Genomic DNA, 17498 nt, shown 5'->3' with positions numbered 1-17498 from the left:
TCATTGAAAGACAAACAAAGAGAGAGAGAGAGAGAGAGAGAGAGAGAGAGAGAGGGGAAAAACCCTAACATAGAGCATTTAACATAATTAAGAGCCCCCAAATCAGAGCATCGTTCTGAGGTTCTTAATAATTATATATACACCTTGACAACAAGGCACCAACCTTATTACAGTGAAGCTGTAAGTTATGGTAGATTTAAGGTAAGGCACCTGTGCATGTTGCTATGATGTTACAGTGGGCTGTAGAGGAGGACGTTTATATAGAATCTCAGCAGAGATTAAATTAGGATATAAATAGTGCCGCAGAAGGAATTGGTGTCAAACCAAATGTGCAGAAGTACATAGCAGAGCAGCACAAACTATCAGACAAAACTTCACTTTCTCTTTGCAAACTTTGGATTTTTGCACATTCGGATACTTGAAGGAGTGATCTCTACCAATTCATCTTCTTGAATGTATTCGATGCAGTCATCCAAACTGTAACTTAAGGGTGTATCAAGGACCACTGCATAAAGATTAAAAAAAGAGAGATCAATTTAGCACAATTTTAGCATAGTAGACTGGTCTACCATGAGTTCTGGTGCATGACAATAAATAAAAATATGCAATAAAATATATAGTTTTAAGCATCATATTTAATGTTTGTGGCTGGAGAACATATTTAAGTTGATATTTGATATATTAAGCATATGAATGAATACTGTGGCCAGCCTCTTCCATGTTGATTATAATATTTGCAGAATGATATCCAGTATCCCATCATTCATGATAACAGGCTCCAAAGCAGGCCAACAAACGAAGTTTAGATAGTTTGAGGATCCCTTGTAGAGAATCAATTGCTCAATGAACCACCAATTTGATCAAAACATTAATAAAAGCAAATTTGTTAGACAGTCAAAGCACAGGGTAACAAACCAAGAAATTCAGTTAATTGTTGGAGTTTGGCTGGTTGAGGGTGATTTCCAAGTTGAATTTCCAAAAGCAATGTCCTGATCACATTTCCAAGAGGGTGCCTATGGAGAATATTGCAATTACTGCAAATTATGAAGCAGGAATGCAAAGTTCAGAGACGCAGATCTATAAGAACTTCATGCACCACAAATTTAGAACACTTCACATGTATATTGGGCTTTGCAGTGGCTATGACAAGGCTTGAAATCCTGGTGCATACTGGTCCATCACGTCCATTCAGAATCATACCGTTAAGGTACCGACACTAGTATGCACCTTGTACCAATATTGTACAGAGATACAGTTTTAACCTCCATTTTGTTGTCCTGGCACCGAGAAGTGTGTCATCTGTCAGTACAATACAGTACCGTACCCAACGTTCGCCGTACCGGTACCGAACCCCGTACCGGTGCCGCATTAGTATAGGCGTACCGAGTGTCGGTACGGTACCGTACGCTCGGTACCGACCGTACCGACATTGGTGTACCGATACCGGTACCCATCGGTACGGGTACGGTACGCTCGGTACCGACCGGTACCGACCGGTACAGCGAACCTTGACCGTACCAGTAAGGTATGTACTTTAAACCTCGGCTATATCCAGGAAGAGTGTCAAGCTATCTCAAAATAAGAATGTGGTATAGTTCTGTTCTAGAATATTGAGAGCACATTGACATCAAAGGGTCCAAATGATCTATTTAGATGACCTAGGGGCATAATGGAGGTTGGTCAGCAAATGATCCATTTATGATTAGGCCAAATACAAACTTGTAGTCAAGTACTGTGAAATATATGAATAGCAATTTCTTTTATTTAGCTAGTATTAGGCCAAACCACTATCAAGAGCTTACTGAATCATTTATGCATTCTCCCTGAACTTTAAATTGGGAAGCAATAGTTTGTATTCTGACAACATCAAGCCTTGTCCCAACATTGATATTAGAAAAGGAGCTTGAAGAAAAGGTGTAAATCATTAAAAAGCCTCACATTGGAGGTTTGCATATGCAGATTGCTCTAAATTTTTGTAACAAAAGGTTTACTAGCGGGTATTGTAACTTCACTAAAGGATTTCTAGTAATGTGAAAAAGAAAGGGACAAGGTGTTTCCAAGTTTAATGCAGAAGCTGAATAGTGAACACAGCATTTTTCATGAGCAAACACAACACATAAAAGGTGGCTTTCACCTAATTTGCCAGAAATTAGAAGATAAAGTTGGCTACCCTTGTAAGGTCCAAGAATCAACTAGCCGTTACTTTTATCAAGTATCTTGGACATCCTCGAGACCAATCTATTACGTGTTTCAAGCTAGCCAATGTTAAATATATATGCTCCAGTATCTGAACAGTGCTGGAGAGTAAAGTTCATTAAAAGTTTACATATCTCCAAGTGTAAAATGGTTCTTAGGTAGGTCTTCTATTGTATCGCCATCGACTATATGCTTTTGGCCCTATTTCACTGGATTAAAATAATTTTAGCAGCCTTGTAAGTGGTTAGCTACTTAGCTCCCACTTAAGTTATGATCAATTATAATTTTTGTTTCTATTTTCCCTTCAACATGTGCATATGCCCATAAACATTTTATAGTGATATTAATATTTTAATATGCATACATGTAGTCATAATTTATGAGTCATGTACATAAAACTACATGACCAGTACCATAAAATCCTTGTGTTGTTAAGGATCTAATTGGAAAAATCAACAGAGAATTTTGCCTGCTGTCCTAAATAACATTCAACAGCCAAACCGATAGAGTAAGCCATTCTCATAACATAGTGGATCTAATTATAAACAAAGAACTTGCAAAGGACTTGCATTTAGTTATTCTTCTATTCCATATAGTGACTGCAGATGACTTTTTGGTCACCACACGGGAACATAAAATTTGGCCCTCATACAAAAAATGAAATACAGAATGGTTCTGTGCTCACTATATGGAAACATGAAATTTGGGCCGTATGATAATCATAGAACTATAGAATGACTTATTATTAAATTTCATCTCCATACTTCAGAGTGACTATAAAATGGTTAGGCGATCATTGTACGAAAATATGAAATTTGGGCCTTAACATCAACAATGAACTCCAAAAGGACCTGCACTAAATTTTTTTTTTTTTTGTTTCACATAGTGATCACAGAATGGTTCCCTTATTTCATATATAGACCTTGGAAGGGATCCATGGTCATTACATGGAAATATAAAATTTGGACCACTATATAATTAATATTTTACAAAGGGATCTGTCAATTTCATTTCCCCATGTTACATATGATGATTATTGAATGGTTATGTTCACTATATGGAAATACAAAAATTTGACCTTACTATAGTTAAAGAAACAAATAGGGACAGGTCATTAAATTTCATTTCCCAGGTCTCATATAGTAACTCCAAAATGATTCTATGATCACCATAGAAAACTTGTGTAATAAATGATAATTTTACAATAGCTCCCCTTCTAAGTATTGTCTTGTGCATCAAAGAATCCATGTGAACCTAAACATGTGACTGTGGAGAAGAATATAGAAGGTCAGTTATTCCTGGTGAGATCATGCTGTTACTTGATAGGCATCACTTATTCCCCGTAAAAGCTGGGTTAAGAGGAAACCAGCGAAAACAATAATACATGCAGATAAAGGTTAAGGTATGCACAAGTTTGGCATGTCTACAAGCACCAGAATTTACAAAGAAGTTTCTGAGTTGTAAGGTGAAAATGTTGGCCTACCTGTCTGTTCCTTGTTGGACCGCACATTTGTTGCAGCCTTCTTTTTGCACACATTAAGGGATAAATCACCAGGTCGTTGATGGATACCTACTATCTGACCTTTATATACTTCCGCACCAGGACCAACAAACATTTGGCCCCTTTCTTGTGCACTAAAAAGAGCATATGAAGTGGTAGTTCCATTTTCAAAAGCAACCTGAAATTTAATTTTCACTTGCTCAGATATTGATTTTTTTTAAAAAGCACATCATCTTTCAGCAATTTAATAATTAATGTACAAAAAGAATGCAACCTATTATCAGATAGTAGTGTTTACCAAGGACCCCTGATCACGTGTGCTGATATCACCAGCCCACGGTCCATAGCTATCAAATATCGTGTTGAGAACTGCTGTGCCCCGAGAAGCAGTTAGGACTGCATTTCTCAGTCCAAGAAGGCCACGTGTGGGAATCTTGTATTTAAGCAATGATGTTCCCTCCGACCTAATGAAAGCAAAGGACTGTAAGGATAACTCCTGAAGGTAGAGAATGGATAACGAACAAAATTTTGGAACACAAATCTTAACAAAAGATTAAAATTAATCGAACAGAAGGTAGATTCACATAATAAGTTAAATTTCAGTTTACTTCTTATAAATCTATTGGAATCCACTGGTTTCTAGGATTTATAGAAAAATAAGGTACAACGCCAACATGTAATGTTAAACCCTTTAACAAAATTCGAGTAGAAGTCAAGGAAACAATTCTCTGCATATCAAAATAAACCTCTATGAAGGTCAATCTGAAAACCAAAAGAGAGTTACTAGTTAGTACATTATTGTCTCCTAAGCCATCACATATTTTCCACTAATCATAAACTGATATTGCGCACTCAAAAAAAATCTATAATAGATATTTTCAGTTCATTATTTTTTTAATTAGATCTTACTTTGATTCAACAAGCAAATATTTTTATGAAAAATAATTAAATCATAATTTTTAATTGACTACGAATTTTGTAATAGCAAGAATAATAGAAAATTTTGAAACAAACGTTAGTAATTAAAATTATTAAATACAACACATATAATACAACATATAAGAGAAATAAGTTGTTTGAGCGAATAAATGCATGGAACCATTATCAGTAACACAGACAGCAAGGATTTGGAAAATCTACCAAGATGGCATTTTAGAAAAAAACTAGATGAAGGTTGGATACAAACCCAACTCCTTGCATATCAAACATTAGCCCACGCCTTTTTCCTAGAAGTTCCACTACAGGTCCCATGTATACCTCTGGCACCTCCACAGTAGCAATCTGAATACAACACAGAATATGGGTATCACAAATTGTAATGAAGTTTTAATAACTTGTTGGAAGGCACATAGTGCATGTAACTTAGCAAGTTGGATTTTGGCTTTTTTGACCATTCTAAAGGAAAGTTTACCTCAAAAGGTTCCAGCAATTTATCATCTACCCTTTTATTTATGACCTTAGGTGGCCCCACCATAAACTCATATGCCTCTCTTCGCCTGGACAGATTTATGTAGAGCGAGTCATAACATGCGAGCCATTACATGTTCAAAAGGAACTTGTAAATTACACATCTATGCTCTTACATATTTTCAATCAAGATGGTAATATGCAGCGTGCCCCTCCCACTAACAATAAATGTGTCAGATGTTTCACCATCTTCTACTCTCATAGCCAAATTTCTCTCGAGCTCACGGTAGAGCCTATCTCGAAGATTTCGGCTTGTTACATATTTCCCCTGAGAAAAGTGAAACAAAACATCACCAGTTATTTGACAAGTAATGCAAGATACTTGAGAAACAAAATAGCACTTACACTGCAGTTACACCCATGGGAAACACACATGGACATGCCAGAAGGAAATTTTGGTCCAAGGAAACAAAGCAACTCATGAATGCAACTAATGTATGCACAAGAATAACTTCCTTATCCGAACATCAGCCAATCCCAAACTTGAAAACCGGACATGTAGACAGTAATATACAAATTGCAGCATTCAAAAGTTGCACATGCAATACATGGGCATATGTCTCATGCATGCAGTTATTGACCTGCTCCAGCATGTATGGCTGAGCTAGTGGCGAGAGAAGAAAGCAACAAGTGGGCTGCATGTGCCACCAAAATTTTGATGAAGCGTATCGACTATTAAAGGAAAATGATCATGTAGAGAGATAAGGAATAGGTCAACATGCCACACATGTGACTGATGGTTCAATCAAGTGCAAGGGGATAAGCATGACGGCCTAACTAGCTGCCAATCTTATAAAATGCATAGACTGCAGAGTTCTAGTGAGAAAAAAATGATTGGTCTTTGTTGACAAGTGCAAAATGTTATCATACTTCGAAGGTCAAATGCATCTCGAGACAACATGTCAAAGGAAACAGAGATGATAAGACACATAACATTCACCAACTGGTTAAACAATGTGCTTACAAGGGTTCTAATTATCTGATCAAGTGGTTATTCCTATCACAAGAGTAAACCAACCGAAGGCTGCTTCATCCCAAGTGTTCGCCACAGCCAGTGGCAACATACAAGACCCATAGGCTTATTCATTCATATATCATTATTGGACCTCATGGATTTACTGCCTCATCATGACTACTTGAAACCTTTTACTCTTGGGCATAGAGAAATCTGTGTGCTCCTAGCATCATCTGATCAGAATATGCAACAAGCAGGAGCTAGAGCTAGAGATAAAGCACTGTGGAAAAAGAGTAACATTCTGTTAATTGGGCTTCCTGCAATAATGCTCACTCCTTGCTAACTGATAAGGTGACAACAGGAGATAGAAAGGTACTTGGAAAGAAAATGAACTCATATTGGGGCAAGATTTACATCTGTAAGCCTTGTTGTTCAAGAGGCTACAATTACAAAACGGACATCTGTAAGCCTTGTTGATCATCTAGAGCCATCTCTCCAGAAGCTCAAGCAAGACCACAGCATCACCGGAAGCCAGTGAATGCAGCTGAGGGGATTCATTAAAATGGGAAAGATTAAGCAGCAATGTTATCAAGGCTTCCTTTAGTCGCAGGAGGAAGTCACTTTTTTCACCACAAGTCACTTGTAATGTTAGTTGAAACAGGTCAATTTTGGATGAATTCGCAACGCAGATCAGATGGTTCAGTCAATAGACCAGAAATGCAGATATAGATTATACTTGAGAGCTTTATAGGTAGCTTTTCTAGTAATTCACATTCCTATAAAATACTTCGACTTGCCACAATAGGTTAAATTAAAATCTTAACACTCACTTCTACAAATTTGACATATCCAGGACAAATACTTCGCACTTGAATATTGGCATTGACACTTTGTGGATACTTCTTATCCATGTCTTAACCTATGAGCTTCTCTCTTTCAAGAGATATTTACACAATTATTATTCCATCTAACCTCCTCGCCTAGATGCCACACCAGTTATGAACTGGTTTCAACTACAATTCCTAACCCTCATGAACTTTCTAGTGGTACTATTAACTACTGCCAACATTACTGAATGCAATCAATTCAGATAATATTTGTTCAAATATTGTTAATAATTGAACTAGTTTTTAAATGCCATTCCTTAACTTATATAGTATGTCATTTTACGCAAATACTTCTAAAGTTGTTCCTTTTCTTATTAACCTTCAGGATCACTCTTCCAGCTACTGCACCCAAATCTACCCCTGCATCGAGTCTCCATTTTGGGCAAATATAGAACATTTAGTCAACAAGAAGGCATGATACTCATATAAGGAGCATCCAAATCATTACTGACAAAACTGATCATATAACCATGCCAAATATTTTGCATTTGCAAGATATATATAACAACTGTCTTTTATCAACTATTTGTATCTGTGCACGTGTTTTAAATGTTATACTAATTACATTCAAGATTTCCCAGTGAAGAGCCACACCTCTCGACCAACAAAAGGTGAAGTATTGATAGAGAATGACATTCTCACTGTTGGCTCTTCCACTTTAATGGCAGGTAATGCCTTCCCAGAATTTTTATCAGCTATAGTCTCCCCAATCTGCAGATGAAGACAAATAAAACAAAGTACTTCTCATCAAGAAATTTAGTTCCCAGCTTGAAAATTCCATATGTGACTCTTAAAACAATACTTGCATTTAATTGAAGAAAGGCAAATCTAAAGATGCTAACCATTATGTCACTAATACCGCAAACAGCACAGATATCACCAGCCTCCACATTTTCAGCCGGAACTCTGGTGAAGTTTTCGTACACAAAAAGTTCACTAATTTTTGCGAGTCTACATGTTTCATCTGATGTGCATACCTGCAAAAGAAAGTTGTATAAAGGAAAATTTTATAAAAATTAATACCAAGAACACTTAAAACAATCACCATCAAGTAACTTGCATTTATTCCTACTTCCATATAGCATGTCTTTAAGTGATGCCCTGTAAGTGCTATAGGATTTAACAGAAGTGCTTGATGATAATCACTCAGCTGTATATATAAGTATCCAATCATCGGATGTAGTAGTCAATCAGCGGGACATTCAAAGAAGGCTAACTTATCGTTAGACAACATCGAATTGAACCACCATTTTTGTCCTCCAATAGGACGTTCCGCGAGAAGCGCATCCTGGGGAGTCACGTCAACCATCCCACAGAATTCGACTTGACTTTTCTTGAACCTTCGGTCATGCAATGTGCTAACCATCTTGGTTTGAGTCGGAGGATTGAGAAGCGGATGAACTTCTATGTTTGGCAACTACCATAGTAATACTACAACAAATGATTATCTCATGCACACTTACTCGAGTGCAAGGGCAAGAAATGGTCTCATGCAAACCATAGTCCATATGTACATCAAAGAAATCACCTTACCTCAAGATCTGCATTAGAAAATTGTTGCTTTAAGTTGTGCTAGACTGAACCTATCTACCAAAACTATTTAGGAACAAACCCAAAAATTCCGTGATTGTAACCTTGTAATAATTTTTAATCACCTATCAAAAAGAAGCCATCTTTCACACTAGAAAGTTCAGAATAGGATATAATAAGATGGAAGAAGAACTATGAAAAAATTTATCCAAATCATGTCTAGTCCAGATATAGCAAGGGGCATTGCTTGGTGCAATGGTAAAGGCTTAGGTTGACAAGCATAGTGGCGCAAATTCAAATCCTGGGGTAGCCACTTCGTGCAAAAAAATGACAAAGGTTAGTTCTGTTCCCAGTCCACCCCCCAGAACTCCGGATTGCCTGGATCATAACTAGGTAATGGTCTTTTTTATGTTTAGTCCATATCAAGCCCATATCCATTCCATGTCAAGTAACAAAACAGCTTTTGTACGATAGGCAGATGCATACAAAATGTATCTAAGACATAGAGGGCCATATTCAAGGTGTGTCCATACTGGCATATCAAACATTGGCACCACAGTTCCTCTAAGGTGGCAGTCATGCTTTAATTGTAACAAATATCAATTTCACATAACTATTAGATGATTATAGCTTGTCTGGAATATGGTTCTGAATAATCAGATAAAACAATTGAAATATCTTCACCTTCACTTCCACTCCTCGCTGCAACATTCCAGCATGCAATCGTCCAATTGCTATTCTCCCTTTATGCTCATCATATTCAATATTTGTTACCTGTAGTTTGTAGAAGTGAAAAATTAACAAATACTTCTGGATCTATGAGCAGAGACATGAATAGAAAACCAAAATAAAATCCATTCACTAATACTTTCTGTCAAATGACTGTGAATGGTGTTCTTCCAGACCATTACAATTGCAAGCACTCCTAAGCTAATAAAAGATGTCATTTCTCAAGCTTGTCATGAAATGTATAAGCTTAACCATACAAATGACGAATAGCAACAAAGAGATCAAACTATCGATATTGTTTCTTACAGGGTTTTACAAAATGATGTAACTCCTAAAGCAATCTAAGCCAATGACTTATAAACATGGCTACCATCTGAAACAAAAGGAACAATAAGAAGACCAATATATCCCCTTATCATAAGTTTGAACAATTGCAAAAACTTGGTCAAGTTTTTATTCTTTGCTGTATTTAACACTCATATAATCTTTTGCTTGTCAAGCTACCAGACAAGTCATGTAATAATGATAAAATAGATTCAAAAGTCATACATTACAAAAGTGAATTTGACAACAACTAGCGGTCATACCCATCCACCAAACAATGGGAGGTTCCGCATTAGAGTTTTGAATCATGTATCCCCTCCCCGAGTAATAGGAAATGGATAACCAAACCATAATGTACGTCTCCCTCCCTTTCCCTCGAAAAAAAAAGAAACGAAGGTTGTATGCTGCACACATCTAAAATGAAACTATATTCAGTTTCTTTATAAAAAAAATTGAAAACGAAATTCAATCTCAAAAGAAATCCTGATGCTACTGCCTCTTTATTCAAAATTTGGACAACTCCATGCTGGCCTTAGACGGCTAGGTTAAAACCATTTCAAATAAAATCAAGGTAGACAAGAATTTCTGCACCTGTATGAGAGCACTTGTCACTAATAATAAATTTAGAAAATAATAAATACATCATAGTATTCATGCCAGAAATATTTTTAAAAAGAAAATTTCCAGTATGTGGCATCAACATGGCGCAAAAGTAAAACAAAATTCTGTCAACTAAAGAAACTCATGAAAATGACTGTTCAGAACAACCAAAATGATGTAACTCCTAAAGGAATCTAAGCCAATGACTCATAAACATGTCTACCATCTAAAACAAAAGGAATAATAAAAAGACCAATATATCCCTTTATCATAAGTTTGAACAATTGCAAAAACTCGGTCAAGTTTTTATTCTTTGCTGTATTTAACGCTCAAATAATCTTTTGCTTGTCAAGCTACCAGACAAGTCATGTAATAATGATAAAATAGATTCAAAAGCCATACATTACAGAAGTGAATTTGGCAACAACTAGTGGTCACACCCATCCACCAAACAATGGGAGGTTCCGCATTAGAGTTTTGAATCATGTATCCCCTCCCCGAGTAATAGGAGATGGATAACCAAACCTCAATGTACGTCTCCCTCCCTTTCCCTCAGAAAAAAAAATGAAACGAAGGTTGTATGTTGCACACATCTAAAATTCAACTATAGTTTTTTTTTAAAAAAAAATTGAAAACGAAATTCAATCTCAAAAGAAATCCTGATGTTACTGCCTCTTTATTCAAAATTTGGACAACTCAATGCTGGCCTTAGACGGCTAGGTTAAAACCATTTCAAATAAAATCAAGGTAGACAAGTATTTCTGCACCTGTAGTGAGACCACTTGTCACTAATAATAAATTTAGAAAATAATAAATACACCATAGTATTCATGCCAGAAATATTTTGAAAAGAAAATTTCCAGTATGTGGCATCAACATGGCGCAAAAGTAAAACAAAATTCCGTCAACTAAAGAAACTCACGAAAATGACCGTTCAGAACAACCAAAATGCTATTATGCCTGAACAAAAACAACGAGAATCAAAAGATGATTAAACCCAAGAAAAACATTCAACAAACAAGTTCATGTAAATAAATAAATAACAACCACTGACAAGCATCTGCAATGCACCGTCTTTATTAATACTGGGCTCTGGTATGCATCTAAGAATAGCCTCAAAAAGAGGTCCAAGATCATCCGCCAGATTGTCTGGAGAAAGTCCTGCCTTCCCTTTGATGCCACTTGCATAAATCACTTGGAAATCACACTGCATGCATCAAGAAAATAGTTAAGATGTCTCGACTATAAAGCAAATACTCTATTATGATTTTCCATTTTACACTCTAAAAGCTAAAGAAGGCATCAATTGAAGGATAAATTGGCAGCTTTACCTGTTCATCTGTTGCATTTAATTCGATAAAAAGTTCGAATGTGGAATTGATCACAAAATCTGGACGAGCTGAAGGTCTGTCAATCTTATTCACAACAACAACAACAGCATGACCATATTCTAAGGCTTTCTTTAGAACAAATCTCGTCTGTGGCATTGGTCCCTCCACAGAATCTACCTACAAAAAGAGCATCACTCCAGATGTCAACTGACATAACAAATCAGAAATCAAAGTGCCAAAATGTGGTAAACATTGAAATTAAGCATGCCCGAATTTGATAACCATCAAAAGCATTTTCACGAAGCAATGAAAGCACAATATACTCAATGTGCCAATGCCCTTGCGATGGGGATCATGATGGATTTTGAGTCTCCAAAAAGCGCGCAAAGAAACATCCAAGCCTTTGGATTAACTTGGATGAATTGGCACCATCATGAATATCATCAAGCATTATTGGAGTTTTTGTCAAGTTTTGCATCTTAGTGTCATTTGTTTTTTTTATCTTATTTATATTTTATCCATGTTTTGTTTAGTACAGTTTTAAAAAGACTGAATGAAAGTGACTAGTTTAGTCAAATGTTTTATTAGAGTCAAGAGGGAATTTTAGAAATTAAATAAGGGGCGGGTTACTGTTCATGGTACTGTAGGGTGAAAGTAATGCTACAGTACCATACCTTGTTAAGGCTTCTTTACTTTAAGGATTTTCATGAGCATTGTATGCAGAATTTTTCATCAATGAAATCAAAGTTCTCTTTCTTTTTTCTCTACGTGTGAGGCATGGAAACATCCCTCTATCCTTGTTAGTGTCTCTCATAGCAGTCACTCTACACCCAGTCACCCATCAATCAACACCTACTTTGGGCCTTGATATATCTAAAATCTGACCCATGTGAGTCCAATAAGATCTGCAACTTCAGCAGACCTGTCAGCCCTCTTTCTTTTTAGAAAGTCTTGCAGTAAATCAGAAAATCCTAAACCTAGTCCTTGGAGTGCATCAATTCCTACTATAACTGAAAAGGTCTCGGATCTTGGGCTGTTGTACATGATTTACAAGCAGGAAAGGAAAGGACTGGATCTGGATGACAATTGCAGCGTATTCACCTAGGCGAACAAAGATCCATGGCTTTGCATCCTCCAAAGAATTCCGGTAACTTTGGACATTTTTGCTGCAAGATCATATGCTTTATTCATGAAAAGCTATTGTCTGAATCTGATTTCAGCAAGTGGCATTAGGCATCTATATCAAGCATCTTCTTTACATTATAATAGGTTGTAATTTTGAGTCCTAAACCTGATAGTTTCTTAATTTTAATTTCAGATTGCTGTTTAGTGTTGCACAGATATCACACTTTCAGATATTTACATCCATAGAATTTAAGTTTTCATAAGTTTGGGTTAGGGTTTCTTACATTTGTAGCATCAATTATTAGCTTCCTAGGATTGTCCTGCATCACCTTGATATGATGGCTTCATCTGGTATATGCATGGATATAAAGTGATTATTTTAAACTAACAAAGAAAATTCTTTCTGCAGTCAAGATTAACGTATTCCACCCACTATTCAACACCTAGGATGACCATACTCTAATGACAAAGATTGCTGTCATAAATGCTCAACACTGGAAAATGATCTTTTAAGTTGCAAGAGTTTGAATCTAAAATGAAAGTTCCAAGAAAAGTTTGAAAGAATATCCAGTTGTTTCAGTTGCTTTGCTTGTTTATTCTGAAGTCTTGACTACAATAAGTAGCATCCTAAAGTCAAATAAATAATACACAAATTAAGTCAATATTCCATAGCAATGAAGCATCAAAAGACAAGTATAACTGGGATGCTACCACCCAGTAAACTCTGTCTGTTTGAGAATCATGAAAGTCATTCTTTGCATCTAGTACCACTAGAAGAACTCCTTCCACCATGTTGAGGACGCGCTCCACTTCCCCGCCAAAGTCAGAATGACCTGGAGTATCGATGATATTTATCTTAGTGCCCTTGTAGGATATTGATGTATTTTTGCTGAGTATCGTAATTCCCCTCTCTCTTTCCAGATCATTAGAATCCATTATCCTCTCTTGTACAACTTGGTTATCACGAAAAACCTGGAAAAGAAAAAGGAGAAGATTTAGTAGTCAACATCGAAGGAATTTGATGGAGTTGACAGTTCAGGCTAGTCAAGGGTGTGTGCACGCGCGTCAATTTACTAATTAAACACCATGTTGGTTTTGTCACATTTCCTGCACCAATTCTGGAAGGTAATGAAGCATTGTTGTTTGCAATGCCTTTGGGCACCAGCAATTTTTTGGCTATACATGTTATGAAAAGATCAAATTCTTTGCATATACTATTGAAGGTTAGTTCATTTTATCAATATGATGATAGTTTATTTCTAAATTTACAAATAATGGAACAGATATCATCCTCATAAAGTTAAAGGGAAAGCAGAAAGACCCTTAAACAACAAAATGTATCTTGATGGCCCAATGCAAAAAGTTCAATAAGCATCAAATGACAAAGTTAACTGAAGATGCAACTAGTGGTTGCACACTTTGATGCTACCTTCGCTTGCTTCAACATTGCATCCACCAAAGTTGTTTTCCCATGATCTACATGAGCAACAATCGCTATGTTCCGTACATCTCTTCTTGTCATTAACTTCTTTTTCCCTACTGCACCAACAAATCACATAGGTTACACTTACAAATTGCCCAGTATATAGAACAGAATATCCAAGTTATTGCAAAAAAACATCTTTTCCACACCACTATACATAAATCAAAGCCAACTGGACTCCACTTTTCATTGTGATAAGAACTTATGTAAACGGAAAGGCATTATAGTACAGCATGACAAAACAAATGGTCAAACTGAAACTGAATAAACAAACAAAGTCGTGTGATCTTCATGCTAGAAATGTCAGGGTGACAATATTTCTCAGCTTTGTAAAGGACAAGCGCGCAAGCTTAGTGCTTGAGATACATCCTTTGAGGAACAATTGAAGAGAAAAATTCAAGTATACAAGTACATGAATCATGATAAATTCATTGATGTAAGTTCTGGGAATAGAGTTCCAGAAGAAAAAAAATGTAGCAACATGGCAGGACAAATTCGTATTCTGGAGGGGGTGACCACGATAGAGTGATATACAGAGTTTAGCATCTAATCTTATTCCTATTTAACTTGGTTTTGCTACTGCAGAAAACCTACAGACCAATGACCTAAAATCTGAATATTTTTTTCCCCATCAATCATAATGAACCAAAGTCCAAACAGTTTAGGTACCTTTTTTGAAGAAATAATAGTCAGTTCCCTAGTTTGAAGGTTGTGCAAATTAAATATCACTAATTGAGGAAAGGTGAAAAAGTGGTAGTACTTTTTCTTTGTTTCTTTTTGTTTCCTCTTTTTCTTTGAATGGTGGTCCTCTCATACTCTAGCAGCAGAGCGTGAGTTCTGAGATTGGGACATCTCTGCTGGCATCAGCAAAGAACTTTATAGGTAGCTCAGTCACGCTGGCCAATTCCATAACACGGGGAGTGAGAGGGGAGCTTGAAATTGGAGAGGTGAAAGAAAAAGATTGTCAGGGATGAGGATGAAGCAAACCTTCTCCAAGAATATATCTCTTGGTAACAAAATATATAGCTGATAACAACACAAACAAACAAAAATATTTAATAAGACGCTTAAGATATCGCTCTGCATTCAGTCTTTCCATCCAAGAATTACTTCTAATAGTCTATTCATTTTGTTGTCATAAAAAAATTATTCTTGAACCATTCACCATAATTTTCCTGCAAAGAAGTTGGGAGAAATAAAGAAAGAAAACTCATGGCGACAAACACAACAAACGCCTATAACTGATGATTGTTACAACGTAATCAAACCAATATTCTTCAAGAAAAGGTTTAAGTTATCCATCTAAGAATCCCTTCTAATCATCTTTTTATTTTATTTTTTAATAATTGATTCTTGAACTGACCTAAAGAAATTGGGAACAAGAAAGAAGCACAGGAGACAGAATTAGACAAACAAGAATCCCAACGATCCTCTAAAGGTTGGAAAAATACCAGAGGTGATTTCTGTTGTCGATGAAACCGAGCACCTGGTAGCTGTTCGACGCGAGGACCTCAACCGGATGGCGGGGTTCTTGCTACCTTTGATGGCTAAACCTAGGCACGGACTGCCGCCAAAGATCTCCTTAGCGAGGCGGAGCGAAGGAGGAGCTTCTCGAGGGCTGGAATTAGGGTTGTTTTGGGGGAGAAAGCTGAGAGGAGAGCGGAAGCCCACCGTCATCTCCATTGCTCGCTCGTTCGAAGCGGGCGGATTTGGCAAGCGTGAGGCTCTTATCGGCGGAGGCGTCGGAGGGAGACGCTACTTATAGGTTAAAGTTCAGCTATGGTGTTCCGCCAGAACAGGTTAGAAAATGAAGACGGTGAGATGTTTCCCTGAAAGACGGGCGAGTCGGTGTAGTTTTAAATTTTTAATTGAGCTGTTAACCGATTCCAAAGGTATATTATCGTTGCAGCTGACGTGGCGGCCATGTGTTTAACGAGATAGAAGATGGGCTAAGGTCCCTCCGCTTGCGCTTGTGGTTGGTGTCGTCGCGTTAGGAGGCAACCATCACCTTGTAAACATAAGCAAAACCACCAAGATGGTAGGCTGGTGGTAAGAAGGCTTAGATTCCATCTAAATTGTCCAAGTTCGAAACGTACGGGCATTGATTAAATCAGGAGACTACATGCCCCTAGCCCGGATGACTCTATATGGATATGTTTTTCTTCCATCAGTATTGAGGTGGCGCTGGAATGACGTACTCATACGTAGATGGCCCAGTGAGGTTTTTCATGGATTGAAGAGGGTACGCGAAAATTTGCGATCCGTATTGAATATTTTCTGATGGAAGGGGAGCCCAGTGAAGACTGCTACGTTGGTGGGGTTCTGCCCCTACCCCTCTCCTCCTATTTTTTACAAAAAAAAAAAAAAACATAAGCAAAGGCCCAATGTAGCCGTTTGTGCCCCATAGAATATGAAAAACCAACATGTGAGGTGGCCATCAAAGTGTAGCTTTTTTCTCTCTTGGAAAGAGCAAAAACGGCTAGATTGTGATTTGTAGCTTGGTAACTTTAATTTAAATAAAAAGAGGGGGTTACCTTTACCCAGTCATTGAAGTGAGAATTGAACTCAGGTCATTAGGAACCATAGTTCATTGATTTTACTAACTATATTAGCCGGCATCCACGATCATCAAGAATACTTGAATGATGAATGTCTTCAAAGAATAATGATATGACAATTGGCAATCCTAGAAGATAATCACTAAGAAATAAGATTAGTGCTTAAGTAATAGCAGTTAGGGTGAGGGGCTATGTGCATGAGTCTTGGACTTCCATATTGCTGAAATTTTATTTGGGTTAACCTCATTCTACGTCAGAGTTGTATCATTTTCTATTTTTTAAGCAAAATTTTACTATTTTTTAATAAAAAGGGTGAGATGCACATTTGACATTTACAATTTACAATTATGTGAGGAAGCGATTAAGTGTGTGCTGTTAGGATGATGCCATAATCTAATGTAAAGAACTACAAAGAGGAAGGGGGGTGTCTACAATTCAAATAAGGATATTAAGCTTAAGGCGTAGAAGTAAAGAACAAACTATCTATTTAAGACCTAATTGATTTTCCCTCGTAAGAGTATCTAAGTTAACAAAATATCTTTTTTTTTAACTATAGGTAATAACCTTTGTTTAAGCAAAATTCTATCCTTTACTAGTACGTTTTTCTTTTTTTTTTTGGATATAACAACACCATCTTGATCAACATAACAAACATATAATCAACTATTTTGTTTTCTCCATTTCTTTTGAGAGAGTTGGACTAGTCTAAGTTAGTGATAACTTTTAAAGTTTAAAAGATCCAACTTTCCTAGCACATAGATAGGATATACTATATTGGTGACATCACTAAGACCAATCTTTGTATGGCAGAA

The 17498-nt window shown here is 36.8% G+C and overlaps 1 protein-coding gene across 1 annotated transcript; it reads right to left on the bottom strand.

Moving 5' to 3' along the window:
- Nucleotides 1–77: 77 nt before the first annotated feature.
- SVR3 (elongation factor family protein) lies at nt 78–15881 on the bottom strand. Its single transcript, XM_088703900.2, has 14 exons — nt 15580–15881; nt 14075–14181; nt 13357–13617; nt 11521–11697; nt 11244–11396; nt 9221–9310; nt 7849–7983; nt 7601–7717; nt 5281–5432; nt 5109–5193; nt 4884–4978; nt 3996–4161; nt 3680–3875; nt 78–505 (listed from the first exon to the last, which is right to left on the bottom strand). Exons 1-14 carry the CDS (start codon nt 15809–15811, stop codon nt 375–377), a joined length of 2097 nt encoding a protein of 698 aa, XP_088560026.2. The 5' UTR covers nt 15812–15881; the 3' UTR covers nt 78–374.
- Between the last annotated feature and the right edge of the window lie 1617 nt (nt 15882–17498).

This window comes from Phoenix dactylifera, chromosome 9, assembly GCF_051530095.1.
Source record: "Phoenix dactylifera cultivar Ajwa chromosome 9, Ajwa_hap1_PhDact_Kaust_v1.1, whole genome shotgun sequence".
Lineage (NCBI taxonomy): Eukaryota > Viridiplantae > Streptophyta > Magnoliopsida > Arecales > Arecaceae > Phoenix > Phoenix dactylifera.
Note: the sequence above shows the minus strand (reverse complement) of the source record. Positions and strands in the feature narration are given on the sequence as shown.

Bases quoted from the DNA above. Each gene is read 5' to 3' on its own strand.
- SVR3 (XM_088703900.2), bottom strand. From the start codon at position 15,811: ATGGAGATGACGGTGGGCTTCCGCTCTCCTCTCAGCTTTCTCCCCCAA. The intron at 3,876-3,995 runs GTAAACACTACT...ATTAAATTTCAG, and splicing joins CACGTGATCAGGGGTCCTTG to GTTGCTTTTGAAAATGGAAC. The intron at 506-3,679 runs GTAGGCCAACAT...ATCTTTATGCAG, and splicing joins GTCCAACAAGGAACAGACAG to TGGTCCTTGATACACCCTTA.